General features: G+C 42.5%; 2 protein-coding genes across 2 annotated transcripts; both read left to right on the forward strand.

The window, feature by feature from the left end:
* Positions 1-26: 26 nt before the first annotated feature.
* Positions 27-6,818, forward strand: LOC307261767 (delta-like protein 4). The gene is made up of 11 exons (XM_080042372.1): positions 27-417; positions 529-777; positions 1,316-1,373; positions 1,928-2,191; positions 3,150-3,210; positions 3,445-3,575; positions 3,663-3,832; positions 4,106-4,328; positions 4,454-5,174; positions 5,288-5,396; positions 5,546-6,818. Exons 1-11 carry the CDS (start codon positions 364-366, stop codon positions 5,549-5,551), a joined length of 2,046 nt encoding a protein of 681 aa, XP_079898498.1. The 5' UTR covers positions 27-363; the 3' UTR covers positions 5,552-6,818.
* Positions 6,819-7,998: 1,180 nt separating this feature from the next.
* LOC307261328 (glutathione-specific gamma-glutamylcyclotransferase 1-like) lies at positions 7,999-10,132 on the forward strand. Its single transcript, XM_080041836.1, has 3 exons — positions 7,999-8,377; positions 8,577-8,612; positions 9,373-10,132. Exons 1-3 carry the CDS (start codon positions 8,207-8,209, stop codon positions 9,796-9,798), a joined length of 633 nt encoding a protein of 210 aa, XP_079897962.1. The 5' UTR covers positions 7,999-8,206; the 3' UTR covers positions 9,799-10,132.
* The last annotated feature ends 5,590 nt before the right edge of the window (positions 10,133-15,722 follow it).

Below are 15,722 nucleotides of genomic sequence, written 5' to 3' on the forward strand. Positions count from 1 at the left end.
CCGTCACATGCCCGCATCACTGTTGACACCACGCGCCTCGCATCAGCACAGACAACTCAAACCACGTCTGACCGGCACGATGGATGGGTCACATAAAGACCGCAGACAGAGTCACTTGTGGATATTGACTTTAATGACAATTGTTTAACCTCTACCACTTGGATAACTCGCTCTTTTTACAACTTCCTCTGGATACGGATTGTCGAACTGGATTTGTCCTGCGGGCTTTGGGCAGAAGGATTATACATATTTATTCTTATCGCTTCATTTTTCATCCCTCCCGGTTTACGCCACTTGGAATAGGAGCGTTCTGCTGGAGGAGAAAACTGAATTTTCCAGGATACGCACATCAATCTCTAAAGAATGGCCGTTAGGTTCACCTCTATCCTCGCAATATTTATAACAGTATTTACTCAGGTAGCTTGTTTATTTTTTATCTTTGCAAATTAGGAAATTTCATTATTTATCAAAAAATAAAAAAGGGCATGTTGCAATATTTTGTTGAGCTCACTTTTTGTATCCTTTTAGGTTCTGGGATCAGGTGTATTCGAGATAGATCTCCATCACTTTCAGAATACTAAAGGTTTGCTGGCAAACGGACTTAGTTGCAGCATGGCAGGCTGCAGGACTTATTTCAGAGTCTGTCTGAACTTCCAGACGGTGGTGTCTCACGGAGACTGTAGATTTGGCGAAGTCACTACACCTGTTCTGGGCACCAACTCCTTCAGCATCCACCAGGACGCCAGGCTGCGTCTGCTGCCCAACTCCACCTGGCCGGTAAGAGCACCTAGCCTGCCTGGCTCAACGCAATTTAATCAGAAACCAACCCAATATACAAAAAACACAAAATGTTGTATGGTTTTGACATTTAATTGGTATTAAATATATTCATTCTTCCCAGTTGCATTTTTAAAATTTAAATTAAGCTATTAGTCTATTTTAGTTATGGTCTTCATCAAATAAATGCAAAACGATTTGTTGCACCATTAACATAAATATATTAAATGCCATATAAATGTGTTTTTAAAGGTCATATAGGCCTACATGACATAAAAGCCAAACCTTATCAGAACTTAAGCTGTTTACTGCATCACACACTGTGCGTAAAGAAAGAATAGAGAGCCAGTGAGAAAGCATTCATCCTCAAATATTTTCAGTGTGTGATCATTCCTAGCAAATTAAAGTGAAATGTAAGTATTTTATAATGACAAGAGTACTTCAGTGAAACAAGGGTAAAGACAGACTATCACAAAATTAGCCTTTTATTTGTCTATATGTTTTTGGTGACGTTCATCTCCCTCTTTACTTCCCACAGGGTGCCTTCTCCTTAGTTATCGAAGCCTGGTTTTCTCCTGCAGAAGACGTGCCTGGAGGTGAGGAGACATGCACTGCCCGGTCCACCACTAGAGGGAGACATGATATATGTGCAGTCCCTTACGGCTTATTACCTATGTCACACCTTTGCATCAATAACCCATTCAACACTTTACGTGCTGCTGGCAAAAGCATCTGGCGTTCCCAGCGTCATGGACTCGTGTTTGTTAGGATGCCTTATGAGTCAAACGACAATTCCTTACAATCAAATCTCTCCAACACAATTGCAACTTCCCCTGTTTTATTTTTGGCATGCATGGGAAAGTGCACAGGCTGCACTGAGAATATGAAGCCTGGCCAAAAAAATCCCATGATAGCCTTTTCCTGGATATTACACCTTTTATTTGTTAGGTCCTTCATCACAAATGGTCACATGTGAAAGGAAGAGGACATTTCAATATGCACTTTGTGTAGCCTATTGTCACATAAATCACTAAAGGATTAATTGAGATTAATGAAATGCACCATAAACTGCTGTGAGCTGTGACAGTACAAAACATGTGCATGCCCACAAACTAATCTTTGTCATGTCTTTATGTTCTGTTCTTTGCAGACACCACCAACCCTGAATTCTTGATTAGTTCTTTTGCCATCCAAAGACAGTTGGGAATAGGGCCTGAGTGGTCCCAGGATGTGCAGAGCGGGACCCAGACGGAGCTAAGGTACTCATACCGGTTCGTCTGCAATGAAAATTACTACGGGGACACTTGTTCCAAAATATGCGTACCGAGAGACGACTTTTTTGGCCACTACACCTGCACGCCTGACGGGCAAATAGCCTGTCTACCGGGATGGAAGGAACAATACTGCCAAGAACGTAAGCAAGAGTGAAGACACCATGTGGACACTTTCCTCTGTTTGTGATAAAACTTAATTTTATTGAATTAAAAAAATATTAAATTAGGGCAGATTTTAGGCGAAGGCACGCTACACATTGCTCCTGAAGGGAGCTGGCCTGAAATTAAGCTAAAAGTCTAGGCCTTGGCCTTATTCATAGAAAATAGGCTAAATTAAAATGAGCTAATGCGTATCTTAGAGTTATGAAACATTGTTGAATTCTTGTGGTAGGCCTCATGGACCTGGTAGGCCTACATGTTGTTTATGTAGTATTTTGCGAGGCAAAGTTGTTACACGTAAAATATGCTGCAAAGTGACCTAGTACATTTCCTACATAATGAGTTTCGTTCAAAGCTTTGACGCCTAAATTAGGACCTGCTTCGTGGTCACAGGTGTGTGTTTTCCGGGCGTGTGCCAGCGAAACACAATCGGAAATAGGAGCTGCAAAGGTGAAATTTGAAGACGAGAGAGAGAGCCCACTGTGGCACACTCTCTCTTGTGGGCGCGTGCGAACTGTCCTTTAATTCCGGCCGGTGGTCGCCAAGCAGCGCGCGCTGGGGGTTAATCGCGGCATTATCACCCGCCACGCGCCACTAAATTGCGGGCTCTATTGTTGTAGACGTTGTAGGGCAGCAGCTGCAAACGGGGCTCGAACTGCACACCGATAACAATGGGGCAGCTGTCCTGCATTTTTTTTTTTTTTTGGAGAGCAAGCAATCTGCTCCGCCCTTACCAGCCGTTTAACACCATAAAGCAATGCAAAAAAAAAAAACAATATTACGTATAGGCAAAATTATTTGTTTCCCATCTAAATGATAAGGTAGTCCTAACAGTTTTTATTGTGCTTAGGAGGAAACATTTAAAGGTGATAGAAGACCAATTTATAGCTTAATAGCATAACTTTAAATATCACTGTCTTTCTTCTTCTTTTTATACAGCCGTATGTTTTGAAGGGTGCAATGAAAGCAATGGAAACTGCACTTTACCCGGAGAGTGCAAGTGAGTATTCACTTTCTTACCTACATTTTAATGATATATTTATAATTATCTAATTAAATTATCAATTGCATCATGGGTTCAACCCATAAAAAACTACTTATGTTATAAACAGGTGACATTGAAAGTAATTGTTTTGGTGTATACGAGTAGAGGAAAATGAGCAGGCCTGTGACTCTTGCTGTGAAAGGGCAGAATAATGACACAGTTATGTTGTGCTGTTTCACACGTGAACAGGTGCAAAGAGGGCTGGCAGGGGCTCTTTTGTGATGTGTGTAAACTCCATCCCTCCTGTAAACATGGTACTTGCAAAGAGCCGTGGCAGTGCACCTGCAAGGAAGGCTGGGGAGGCATCTTCTGCGACCAAGGTGCGTGGCGTCCTCTCCCTCTGACACAAGGCAACCGAATGAAATGTTTGCACTGCGAGGTTAAAACATTGTGTTGTTGTTTTGCAGACCTGAACTACTGCACCCACCACAAACCCTGTGCCAACGGGGCCACGTGTATGAACACAGGCCAGGGGAGCTACACCTGCACCTGCCTGCCGGGCTTCACCGGGGTGAACTGTGACTCGGAGGTCAGGGAGTGTGACAGCAAGCCCTGCCGCAACGGAGGCCACTGCCTGGTGAGTCCGGAAGTTTCTCTCTCTCCTTTCCCACAACACAGGCCTTCCTGTTTTTGTTTTTGCCTCGTCTATCTGCGAGTCCAGGAGGATGCTAACGATTGTCAAGTCAGTAGATGACCCAGTTCACAGAGTGTCGACCGTAAATAGAATTCCAAAACTGAGGATAATGGGATTTGCTGGGGCAGTCGTGAACAGGATGTGATAAAAAAGAAAGAAAGAAAAAGCAATCTGATGGGGAGCTTTTTGGTCAAATGTGTATCTTTTCCCATGCAGGACACGGAGAACGGCTATATATGTGCATGCCCAAAGGGGTTTGAAGGGGCACACTGTGAAGACAAGTCGTCGCTGACCTGTGCAGACATGCCCTGCTTCCATAGAGGCAAGTGTTGGGAGAGGGATAACGGGCAAACTTACATATGCGAGTGTCCGGCAGGCTACACTGGACTCAACTGTGAGAAGAAAGTGGACAAATGTACCTCACTGCAATGCAGCAACGGTAAAACATCATTCCCTCCTCTACATCAAGGGGATGCTCCCCTCTCTGTATATTTGTGTTTAAAATCATCTGGAACACAAGGGTGTGTAACACTTTTTTTTCCTTTTTTTTTTGTCTTTGCGCAGGTGGACATTGCGTGACCCACGGCAACCTCCGGCTTTGCAGCTGTCGATCGGGCTTCGCGGGCCTGCGCTGCGAGATCAACATCAACGAGTGTGCTGGGAACCCGTGCGCTAACGGCTCCACTTGCATCGACCGCATCAACGACTACACATGCACCTGCCCCCCGGGGTACACGGGCCGCCACTGTGACAGGCCGACGGACCGCTGTTCCTTTAAACCCTGCCTGAACGGAGGGACCTGCACCACCGGAGCAAAAGGCCAGCCTGTGTGTGCCTGCCCTGCCCTTTACAGCGGCCCCCTGTGCCAGTCCAGCGACGCTCCGTCTCCGCCCAAAAACACAGGCTGGGTGTCAGAGGACAAGTTGAGCGTGGGGGCCATCATCTCTGCCGTAGGCCTGGTGGTTGTTTTGGTTCTTCTCTGTATGGTATTGATGGTAAAACGGCACGCGAGGAAGCAGAGGAACGAGGAGCGGGACTCGGAGACCATGAACAACCTCTCCAACGGTGACTTTCAGAAGGAGAAACTCAACTCTGTGCCAGAGCTCAAGAACAACAATAAAGAGGTGGATTTGGAGGTGGAAAAATCGAATCGCAAACGCATCAACCTCTACCACCTAGACTATAAATCCTCCTCGGGGAACAAGGATGAATTGTCCCCTTTGGACAAAGATACAAACTGTGAAAAGACAATAGAAGACACAAAACATTTGAGTAGAGCATACAGGTAGGCATGTTATGTGTTATATGGTTATGTTTTGGTCACCAGAAAGATTTGAAAGATGTCATGGCATTTGTTTTGTTCTCACTAACTGACAACAATGTATCTCCCCTCCACAGTCAAAGACCAGAGTGTAGAATATCAACAATATGTTCTTCCAGAGATTCCATGTACCAGTCTGTCTTTGTAATAGGAGAGGAGAAAAATGAATGCATCATCGCAACTGAGGTAAGCTCATTTTTTTTCATAAGAAATCAATTTTTTTTTTTGTTTCTTAAGAGCATGACCTAATTATTAAGCAGCAACAACATTTGTATACATCCTACATTCACTGTTGAAGTAGCCACTGAGATTCATTCATCTTCATTCTTTTCCAGGTATAATAGTGGAGGACATTATTCACCGTCAACATTGGATCTCTTGTGGACTGTTTACAAGTGTGGAGAGAGACTGGGATTTATTGAAATGAAAGTTGCTGCTCTTGAAAACTTGATAACTGGATGGAGCCAGTGTGCTCTTCGGATTCACTAGAACTAAAGCCACTAATCCGTGTGGGAATGTAAAGACTGAAAAGACAGAAAGAAATAATGAGCTTCGGCGCCTGAGACATTTCTGCCTGCGTGTCGATCATAAGATGTACTGCTCTCCACCTCATTGCGGTAATCGGCAATCAACAAATCAACTTACTGTCAACAAGTCTGTGGAAGGAGCCAGCCTTTTCCATTTTCTGTGGCCTGCGATGCACTAAGCAAACAAAAATCAGCAATGTGCTTAATCAAAAAGGGACAAAACCTACTGAAAACGGTTCATTTTTGTAGGATGTTAAGGGTTATCAGTTTTGTTAATGTTTTTTTGTAAAGAATGTATGCAGCCTAGATCACAAAGCCTTATATATGTGTTTTAAGAAGAAGAAAAAAACACTGTGCCCCGCCTTATCTTGATTTCTTTGCACAGCAAAATGGAGGCAAAATACAAGATCAAAAGATGCGATGGAATGTCCTGCGGCACCTTGCATGGGAAACTCATGCTAATAAGGCCTTGTTTTATTATGCAAGATCTCCCTTAAATAAAGACAAAGAAATACAGTGAAGTGACTATCGCACCAAGGACGCCTTCAAAGGAAATGACTGAACCAATCAATGATGACATTTTGTAAGATTAGTATTGCTTTAGTAATTTAAGAATATGACGCACTGATCTTTCTCTTTCTATGTTTTATAAGATTATTTTGTATATATTGTATATTTATATGTCGAGTTTAGAAGTATGAAGTGTACATCTGTTTTTAAGTGGACGCCCAGAAAAGGTGAATTTATTTTGAAAGTGTCGTTGGTGTTTTATGTTTTGTTTTTTATAAAAAGAAACAATGAATACATATCTGGTACATATCTGGTTTGTTTTGTTGGTCTTTAGTTGTTGAGTGGACAGTACATGAGGTCAAATGGAGACTCTCATTTATTTGTCAGAATCAACAAGAAACTTTTATTTAAGTCAGCCGATGTGCTTGTGGCTTCATTGTTCTATAGATACAAGTCATATATTTGGCAAGGTAGCATTTTCTAATGATTCCAATTCCTTGTCCATGACATTTGTGTCAGTGTGATGTGAAATCAAATGTGCTAGCAATCACTTAGTGGATGGTATTGTTATTGGCAGAAATGTGAGGAATTACTCCGACAAAGAGATATATATATTTAAAAAAACAACAAGAAAAAATATCTGTATGTGAAAATAAAGAATCTTTGTGGTCTTTCTACAGCATTTAACGGCTTGTCTAGAATGCTACCTTTGTCTTTTGATATTGTATCCCTGAGGAACCGAGAGGCTCTTAGGAACAAAGCACTGGAGACTGGATATGATCTCTGCTTATAATTTATGTCTTATGGCTATGGCTGTAAACTGAAGGGGGGAGGGGGATTTACAATGAGACAATCCGCATATGCCCATTCACTGCTGGAGCGCAAGAACAGCATGCGTTGGCCCCAGAGGCAATGGGGCAAAGAGATGGACCATAACAACCCAGCAAAACACAAGTTCAGTGCAGTCAGCGCTGTCTTTTACTAGACTGCCACCTGGGGGCAGTACGCTTTGTGTGAAGTTCCACTCTTGCATGTTAGGTCATCATCATATATCACACAATAGTCAAGAGTATAGCCAAGGTGACATTCATAGGGCAAATGATCTCAAGCAAGCAGTCAGTCAGAGGGCATTGGCCTGTGCCAGCACAACAGTGTGCTAGAAGAACACAGACTCTTAATGAGCTTAAGGGAGCGCAGATAGCTCATAGGCCTTCAGTCCCAGCTTTTAATAGGTAATGTGATTACCTGCTGGCCTTTCACTGTCTGTACAAGAGATGCATGCTACCATGGTGTTTAATACATTAACATAATGGCAGGATTATAATAATTTCATTAAACCATGTATGTTGTATTGTATTGTTGTGAACATAACTATTTGGAGAAAAGAAAAGGAGGGGGTGTTCGGTAGGCTAGAGCCTAAGTAGAAGAAGATGTTGTGAATAATGTATGCCTGTCAGTTAGGGGCAATCGCCTACTGTTTCTCGACATGCTTGATATTGCATAAGCCATATTTCTGGAGTTACTTAATTTCTATATGTTCACTGGTTTGCACTGTTGCACATCGAAAGTAATTCCCGATTGGCTTATCCGTCAGCTAAGCCCGCCTCTCGCGTGATTTCATTGGTCGAGGTCCTCCTCCCTCTTGCGCGTTCTGAACAACAAATACACGTGTTTGTACCATGGACCTATAAAGAGGTTTGTAACGCAGGATGCTTTACGTACAATGTGTCCACGCCACATCCATACGGTATTGAAAGCACTGCGTCTCAATCACAGACGAAGACTTCGTTGATTATTTCTGCACTTTGTAACTGCGACATTCGGATCTTAGGCCTATTGAAAAGTGCAGGACAAGTTAGAAAAGGGTTGACATATCGGAGAACAGCCACTTGTTGAGTGGCATAGGCCATATGCACCTTAATCGTCTCGTTTCTTAAAGAGCACAGTCAGACGATTACAATGAAACCTCGGGATATTATCAAAGAAAAAAGCAGCCTGTGGATATTTGGATATGGTTCCTTAGTGTGGAAACCTGACTTTGCATACAAGAGGAGAACAATCGGCCACATTAACGGATACAAAAGGCGCTTCTGGCATGGAGATGATTTCTATCGAGGGGACAAGGAAAAGGTGAGATTTGAAACAACACATCAATCGTTTTTCAATATATTATGTTGTAGGCCTATTGCTCTGCAGGTGGGTCAAGTGTTGTATGATGGCTTTGGTCGTTTGTTTATCCATTTGTCTTAGTGTATTCTTTGGAAGTAAAACAGCTTATGAGATGGTGGCATGAACTCACTGTGTGTGTTTGTGTGTTTTCTCTCAACAGCCAGGCAGAGTGGCAACCCTAGTTGAGGATCAGGAGGTATGTGAGACTCTCCCTGTCTGTTTTGATACTGTTTACACTTACAGCCTGCGCTAGTGAAACGCTATATGCATTAGTGAACATGAGAATTTTTTTTAAAGGTGCCATTGAACAACATCTGAAACCGGCTTAAGCCCCTATCTCACTGGGCTGCGACTGTTTGCGACCAGTTGGAGACACAACATTGCGACAAAATATGCCAATTTGCGACAATTTTCACTTGCAGTCTCACTGAGTTGCTACTTACGACCCGTTTGCGAATGGGAGGTCGCATTTATGTCTCACGAACGTCTGGCGAGTGTCGCACGAACGGAATGTCAGTCTCATTTTTGTCTCAAAGCAGTCGCAATTTAGTTTCATATGTCGCCAAACACTCGCCAAACCCTCGCAAAGTTGTCTCACACTTCTGGCACTTTCTGACTCGCGGAGACTAAATTGAGAACGGTTTGCGACGCGTGCGACACACCTGCGACGACTCTGAGACTATTTTGAGACTGATTTGTCGCACACTTTTTTTGAACATGTTCAAAATTCATGCGACAAGACTGCGCGGCTCTGCGACTCATGCGAGGAAATTGAGACCTCCGCGAACGTTTGGAGACAGTTTAGAGACTCGTTTGCGAATGCAGTCTCCAACTTGTCGCAAACAGTCGCAGCCCAGTGAGATAGGGGCTTTAACTTGATAGTAAACTACATTAATTACATTGATGTGAGTCAAACTATGCTCACTAACTCCTCCATTCTGTTTTCCACCTACCAGGCTTGCACCTGGGGAATAGCTTACGAGGTGACGGACTCGCAGATCGAGGGGTCCCTTCAGTACCTGAACATGAGAGAGGTGGTGCTGGGGGGCTACATCACGGAGATGGTGGAGTTCATCCCCAAGGAGAAAACACAGGCTCCTCTGCTGGCCTTGGTCTACATCGCCACCCCTGACAACCCCATCTACCTGGGCCCGGCCCCAGACACGGAGATGGCGGCCCAGATTGCCGTCTGCAGGGGTAACACGGGCCATAACATTGAATACCTGGTGCGTCTGGCAGAGTTCATGAGGCTCTACTGTCCTGAGGTGAAAGATGAGCACCTCTTCTCCCTCGAGGCGGCCGTTCTGAACATTTACCGTGACAGTGGAGAGATCAAATCCCTAGGTCAAAGTCCCCAACTGCTGGGCGCAACACAGGCCTAGAAGACTATACAGGCACTCCATGCAATAAAGACTATATGTTCTTAATAGTGGGTGAAAGGGAAGGATTGAAGGTGCTAAAGACTACTCTAAAATATAACAGAAACCCAACTTTTTTCTGGTTTTCGGTCGTAAAATAACCTCTCTTTTCATCCTTATCACTTGAAATCTAGAAAGTATTCATTATGTGTAGGTCATACATGCTTACTACATACAGTATACAAACTGTAGAAGCACATGCAACTTGAAAAAGACCAACACTCAAGATATTAGCTCTCTTTTTGAATGACTAATGTCTTACTCCTTTGTTGTAAAAGGGTCTCGGAAGCATTTGTACTTGTGTACATTTCTTTTTTTGTATTGTATTTTAATAAAAACACTCAAATCTGCATGAAGTCAATGGGTTTTCCTGAGCTGAAGTTTTTCAAGTCTCCTACATGATTTACGAGTGTGGTTGAACGCAGACTGCCTTGCCTCTTGCGCCCACCTCTTGTGGCAGAGGAATGTACAGCTGCATAGCCTCCAGCGTCTGTCTCACATGAAAATGCTGACTCTCCCTCAGAGAGCTTGGCTGAGCAGCTTTCAGACACCTTTTGTGTACATGCATGTGCTCTACATTACTGTTTATTCGGGATGTTCTGTGGACCTCCAAATGCTTATTTGCAGTACTTGAGCGTATTACAACAAGCATGAGAAAAACACTATTTTCATCCATGATGCCAGGGACACTGGTGGGTCCATCTTCTAAAATTCTTGTTGTGCAGTCAAGCACCCCTTAAAAACATAAAAACTTCACTTTAAAAACTATTTTGAATCCCAATGTTACCAAAGAAAAACCCACCAAAGACACCATCTAAGTCACATGAAAATCTGATATATGTTCAGGCCCTACTTCAAATATTTCACTCAGTGTAAAGAAACCTCAAGGAAGAATGAAGCATGATTTATGAATGTCTATTTCGAATGTGTCCAGTCACAGTGTTGCTAGAAAACAGTGTATACGTGTGCAGGCAGACAGCTATGGAAGACACGCCTGCTCTGACGGTATACTGTATGTACATAGTGTATAGGGGGAGGTGGGAGCTCCAGATAGGGGTTTATTTCCCCCCTGTGAGCTGGGATCACGTTGCAATACCATGTGCACGTGCCACATGTCAGCATTTGTTAAATTTAAAAAAATGAAAATAAAGTAGTACTAGTAGTTTTACATCAAGTCAAGCAAGCCCACGTTTCAAGCAGCACACTGTGACACTTTGTTCTTCTTTTCCTAGAAGTCAGCTCAAAACTGGGTCAAAGGTTTGAGCTGCCCACGAGAGAGAGAGTATAGGAACATAGAGTTCAACAACAGCTCACATGGTGGGGGGGGGGGGGGGAGAAGTAATGGAGAAAGACATGGACTGCATATCTGGACAGCTATTGCATAACTCAAGTGTCCTTTTACAGGGATGGCAGAAAAAAGGGACACATGGAAGAACTGTGTATGGCTACTGCTGTTGCACAAAAACCACTAAAGAACAGTTTGATCCTCTCTGGTGACTTCATTCCAGACAGACAGCAAGGAGGTCACAACACAACATGTTTGTCTGTTAGTTTGTCTTGTGTACACATGTTTTCCCCAGCGAAAAATACCTGATTAGTCAAGGGATTTGTTGTTGTTTCTGCCTTCCACTCCACAACCTAGATGATGTGCATCCTCTGAGCATTTCTTAGGCTCAAAACAATACAGCACAAAGGCATATGTTCAACCTATTAACCGTCAGAACCCCTTAGGTGAAAATCGTTGTCAGCAGTTCCATCTGTATGCTATAAAAAAAATACATGTGGCGCTTTACAAACACTGTTATAAGAGTGTTGATTAAGGCAGAAAGAGGCATTTATTCATGTATTTGCAATGAAAGCTCAATTATGAGCACTTTATTAGAGCATTGTGATTAAAAACTCACTATGGCATGACTCATTAGAGATATAACAATAACGATAAATAAATCAATACATGTACCACCCCATGCTTCTAGGGCTCCTTGGGGACGTGCAGAGGGAATATGAAACCTAGCCATCACAAAGTTAAAGTATACTAGCACTAAAACGTATCAACAAAAAAAAACACACATCCATATATCTGACTGTCTATGTGCAACTGCAGTGAAATTATTGTAAAACAAAAATAAAGAGCCAAAACATTTTTTCTTATTAATTGTACTGTTTTAGTAAGGGGTGATAATGTGGCTTAAGGGTTAAAAGTTCAATGTATGTTTACATTGAACTTTTAACCCCTAATCCAGTGCTTCTGAAATGGTGGGGCAGAAAATAATTGAGAACCACTGCCCTAATCCATATTATAAAAACATGCCAGTAATTATCCTTTCAAGAAGAGCCTGGCGGATTATGAGGAATGCACATAAAATAAAGCAAAATTAAGGTTGAGGTCATGTTAAGGGCATGCGTTTGGCCTATCACTGCCCAAGAACAGTGATCACACACCCCACCCCCCTCCCCCCCTCAATAAACACTGTCCCTACTGGTCCATTTTGGAGCCGCCACCTGCATGCTAATGTGCTCCACGTCTGAACCATGACCCTTGACCTTGGTGTGGTCAGCGCAGGCCTGAAGGTCATCCTGGAAGTGTTTTAAAGCAAAAGTGATTGGGCCACTAATGGAGTCCATCCGCTTTTAGAGCCCTACAGCCCTCTGATATTGGGAGGTCAGGGCCCGTCCGCTGGGGGGGGCACCTGATCCCTCACTGAGCTCCTGCCAGTGGACATGAGTGCTGTGCGGTCATGGACAACACTTCACCACGAGAGGAAGGCCTTCCATTAAAAAGGCACTAACAATGGCTAATGATTTGGCAGTAAAGCACATGGCTTCTTTCACCCCTCTATCAATCAACAAAAAAGAGAAAATGATACTAATATTCCATATGTTCTAAATGAGCAGCTTTTTAAGGAGCCCTTTATGTCCAAATAGGTCGTATCGTTTTATCTTCTGCGCAAAAGTAATTTCCTTTGATCAGAAGTTTAAAAAATAACTTAGTAAAAATAAAAAGGATAATTATCACATGCGAACAAGATAATATTTATTTGGATAAATAAATCAAATATATACAGCCTTCTGGAAAAATGAAGAGACCACTCCAAATGTTCATTGTCTCTTGTTTCACTCTCTAAAGGGAAATGTTTGAGTAGAAATAATATTTTGAATTTATAACGTAAACTACTGACAACATTTCTACCAAATTCACAATAACAATATTGTAATTTAGTGCATTTTCAATAATGTAGAAATAAAGACTTAAGAAAAATCCAGACTGGTCTCATAATTTTTTCCAGGGCTGCATATCACCTTTAAGGGGCTCCTTGGATTTTTGATAGTTTACATCAAAAGACTGAATATGGTTTGGTGCTCGGGCGTGCACCACATCTTGTTTGAGGAGATCACAGTTAAGACTCATCCATCATTGTGCAATTATAAACACCATGCTTTAATCCAGTTATCACCGCCTGGGGTTGATGTAAAAAGTTGTTTCTTCTGATCCAGACAGAACATGACTCACACCCACTGGATCTTTTAATCCAATCTGTTTGGAGCAGGACCGGGGACTGAACCAGGCCTGACAAAATGAAAGCCCCAGCCAGAGAGCTGCCTCCTGCTTCATTAGCCTGCCCTGCACTGTCCCCGAGGAATGGTACTTTTGCTGCTCTTAATTTAATTTCCTTAATCTCTTTTTATACTCGAAACCCACAACAGCCGGCCTCGCCTGGCCAAAGGGGTGTCACAGGCTCAGAGGGGAAATGTTGCTGTGAGATCATCTTTGAGGGAACATTTGATCTATTTTAACTGATACCATTTTATTTACTATGTATTTTGAAATTGCACACACTCTATGGTTTACTGTATGGTGTAGGAGTCCTTGTTGCTCTTGTTGTACCCAAACCCCAACCTCAGCGATTTTTACCAGCATCCAATAAGGAAGTGACCACAACTGTAGTAACCGGAAGTGCCACTGGGGGGTGGTGCCAAGACCAAGCAGTTTTTCTTTGACTCACTTGTTAGACAGGCCGTTTTCAAAGTCTTATTAAACCTATTTACAGCCTGGGCCACAAAACCATTTTAGTCTGTATGTTTAGGTCATATCTCCATGACAACACTGAGGGGGGTGAATTTTGGACCACGCTAGTTTTTATTCTTTTGGAGGTTAAAATGTATTGGCGCGATCTCTTGAGTGACAGCTCTCCGCCCGTTGTCCCGGAGGTATACGTCAGCTATCTCCCGCCCACAGGCTTCTTTAAAACTGTTTTTAGCTGTATGGCCTCAGATGTTCTACAAATTGTCAACATGTCCCTTCAGACAGGTGTATTCCCACAGGCCCTGAAAACAGCAGTCATCAAGCCACTCCTAAAAAAGAACAATCTAGATACATCACTCATGAAAAATTATAGGCCCATATCTAACCTACCATTTTTAAGCAAAATCATTGAAAAAGCTGTTTATCAACAGTTAAATAACTACTTAGCAATGAATAACTGCTTTGATGTCTTCCAGTCAGGATTTCGACAACACCACAACACTGAGACTGCTCTGGTTAAGGTCCTCAATGACATCCATTTAAACACAGACAGTGGCAAAAGTTCTGTCTTAGTTTTACTGGATCTCAGTGCCGCTTTTGACACAGTTGACCACAGCATATTACTAGATCGACTAGCAAACTGGGTTGGACTTTCTGGAACTGTACTAAGCTGGTTTGAATCCTACTTAAAGGATAGAGACTACTATGTGTCAATAGGCAATTTCACATCTGAGTGGACAAATATTGAATGCGGGGTCCCCCAAGGTTCCATTCTTGGCCCTCTTCCATTTAACATCTACATGCTCCCACTAGCTCAGATTATGAATAAGAACAAATTATGCTACCATAATTATGCAGATGACACACAAATTTACATAACCATATCACCAGGAGACTACAGTCCGATACAGGCACTGAGTAAGTGCATTGAACAAATCAATGATTGGATGTGCCAACATTTCCTTCAATTAAACAACGATAAAACTGAAGTAATTGTCTTTGGTGCCAAAGATGAACAATTAAAAGTCAGCGCACAGCTTACATCCGTTATGTTAGAAACCACACCCCAAGCCAGAAATCTTGGTGTTGTTGTAGACTCCGACTTGAATTTCAAGAAACACATAAAATCAATTAATAAATCAGCCTACTACCACCTAAAAAACATATCAAGAATTAAAGGGCTTATGTCTCAGCAAGATTTAGAAAAACTTGTCCATGCATTTATCTTTAGTAGACTTGACTACTGTAACAGTGTCCTTGCTGGCCTTCCAAAAAAATCTATCAGACAGATTCAGCTAATTCAGAACGCTGCTGCTCGAGTCCTCACTAGGACCAAAAAAGTAGATCACATTACCCCAGTTCTGAGGTCTTTACACTGGCTTCCAGTCACTCAAAGAATTGATTTCAAAATACTGATGTTGGTTTATAAAGCACTAAATGGTTTAGGGCCAAAATACATTACTGATATGCTGATACGTTATGAACCGTCCAGAGCCCTTAGGTCGTCTGGAACAGGTCTACTTACAGTCCCTAGAGTTAGGACTAAACAAGGAGAAGCAGCTTTTAGTTATTATGCACCAACAATCTGGAACAAACTCCCAGAGAACTTGAGGTCTGCTGCAACTCTCAGCTCTTTTAAATCGAGTCTGAAGACTTTTTTGTTTCAATTTTAACCTGCAATTTTCATTTTATTTGCTTCTTTTATTTGCTTTTAAATGTTTTATAATGTGTTTTATGTATTCTAATCTTGCCCCTGTAAAGCACTTTGAGTGGCCTTGTGTCTGAATTGTGCTATATAAATAAACTTGCCTTGCCTTGCCTTGCCTTGCCTCCCCCTCACAAAATGGCGATGCGCACAAACCAG

Source organism: Ammodytes marinus (assembly GCF_949987685.1).
Source record: "Ammodytes marinus genome assembly, chromosome: 15".
NCBI classification, from domain to species: domain Eukaryota; kingdom Metazoa; phylum Chordata; class Actinopteri; order Uranoscopiformes; family Ammodytidae; genus Ammodytes; species Ammodytes marinus.

What these genes read in the sequence shown, in the direction of transcription:
- LOC307261328 (XM_080041836.1), top strand. Translation starts at nt 8,207, where the DNA reads ATGAAACCTCGGGATATTATCAAAGAAAAAAGCAGCCTGTGGATATTT. An exon ending in ATCGAGGGGACAAGGAAAAG is followed by an intron (nt 8,378 to 8,576) that starts GTGAGATTTGAA and finishes TTCTCTCAACAG; the next exon opens with CCAGGCAGAGTGGCAACCCT. An exon ending in CCCTAGTTGAGGATCAGGAG is followed by an intron (nt 8,613 to 9,372) that starts GTATGTGAGACT and finishes TCCACCTACCAG; the next exon opens with GCTTGCACCTGGGGAATAGC.
- LOC307261767 (XM_080042372.1), top strand. Translation starts at nt 364, where the DNA reads ATGGCCGTTAGGTTCACCTCTATCCTCGCAATATTTATAACAGTATTT. An exon ending in TGCAGAAGACGTGCCTGGAG is followed by an intron (nt 1,374 to 1,927) that starts GTGAGGAGACAT and finishes TGTTCTTTGCAG; the next exon opens with ACACCACCAACCCTGAATTC. An exon ending in GCAACGGAGGCCACTGCCTG is followed by an intron (nt 3,833 to 4,105) that starts GTGAGTCCGGAA and finishes TTTCCCATGCAG; the next exon opens with GACACGGAGAACGGCTATAT.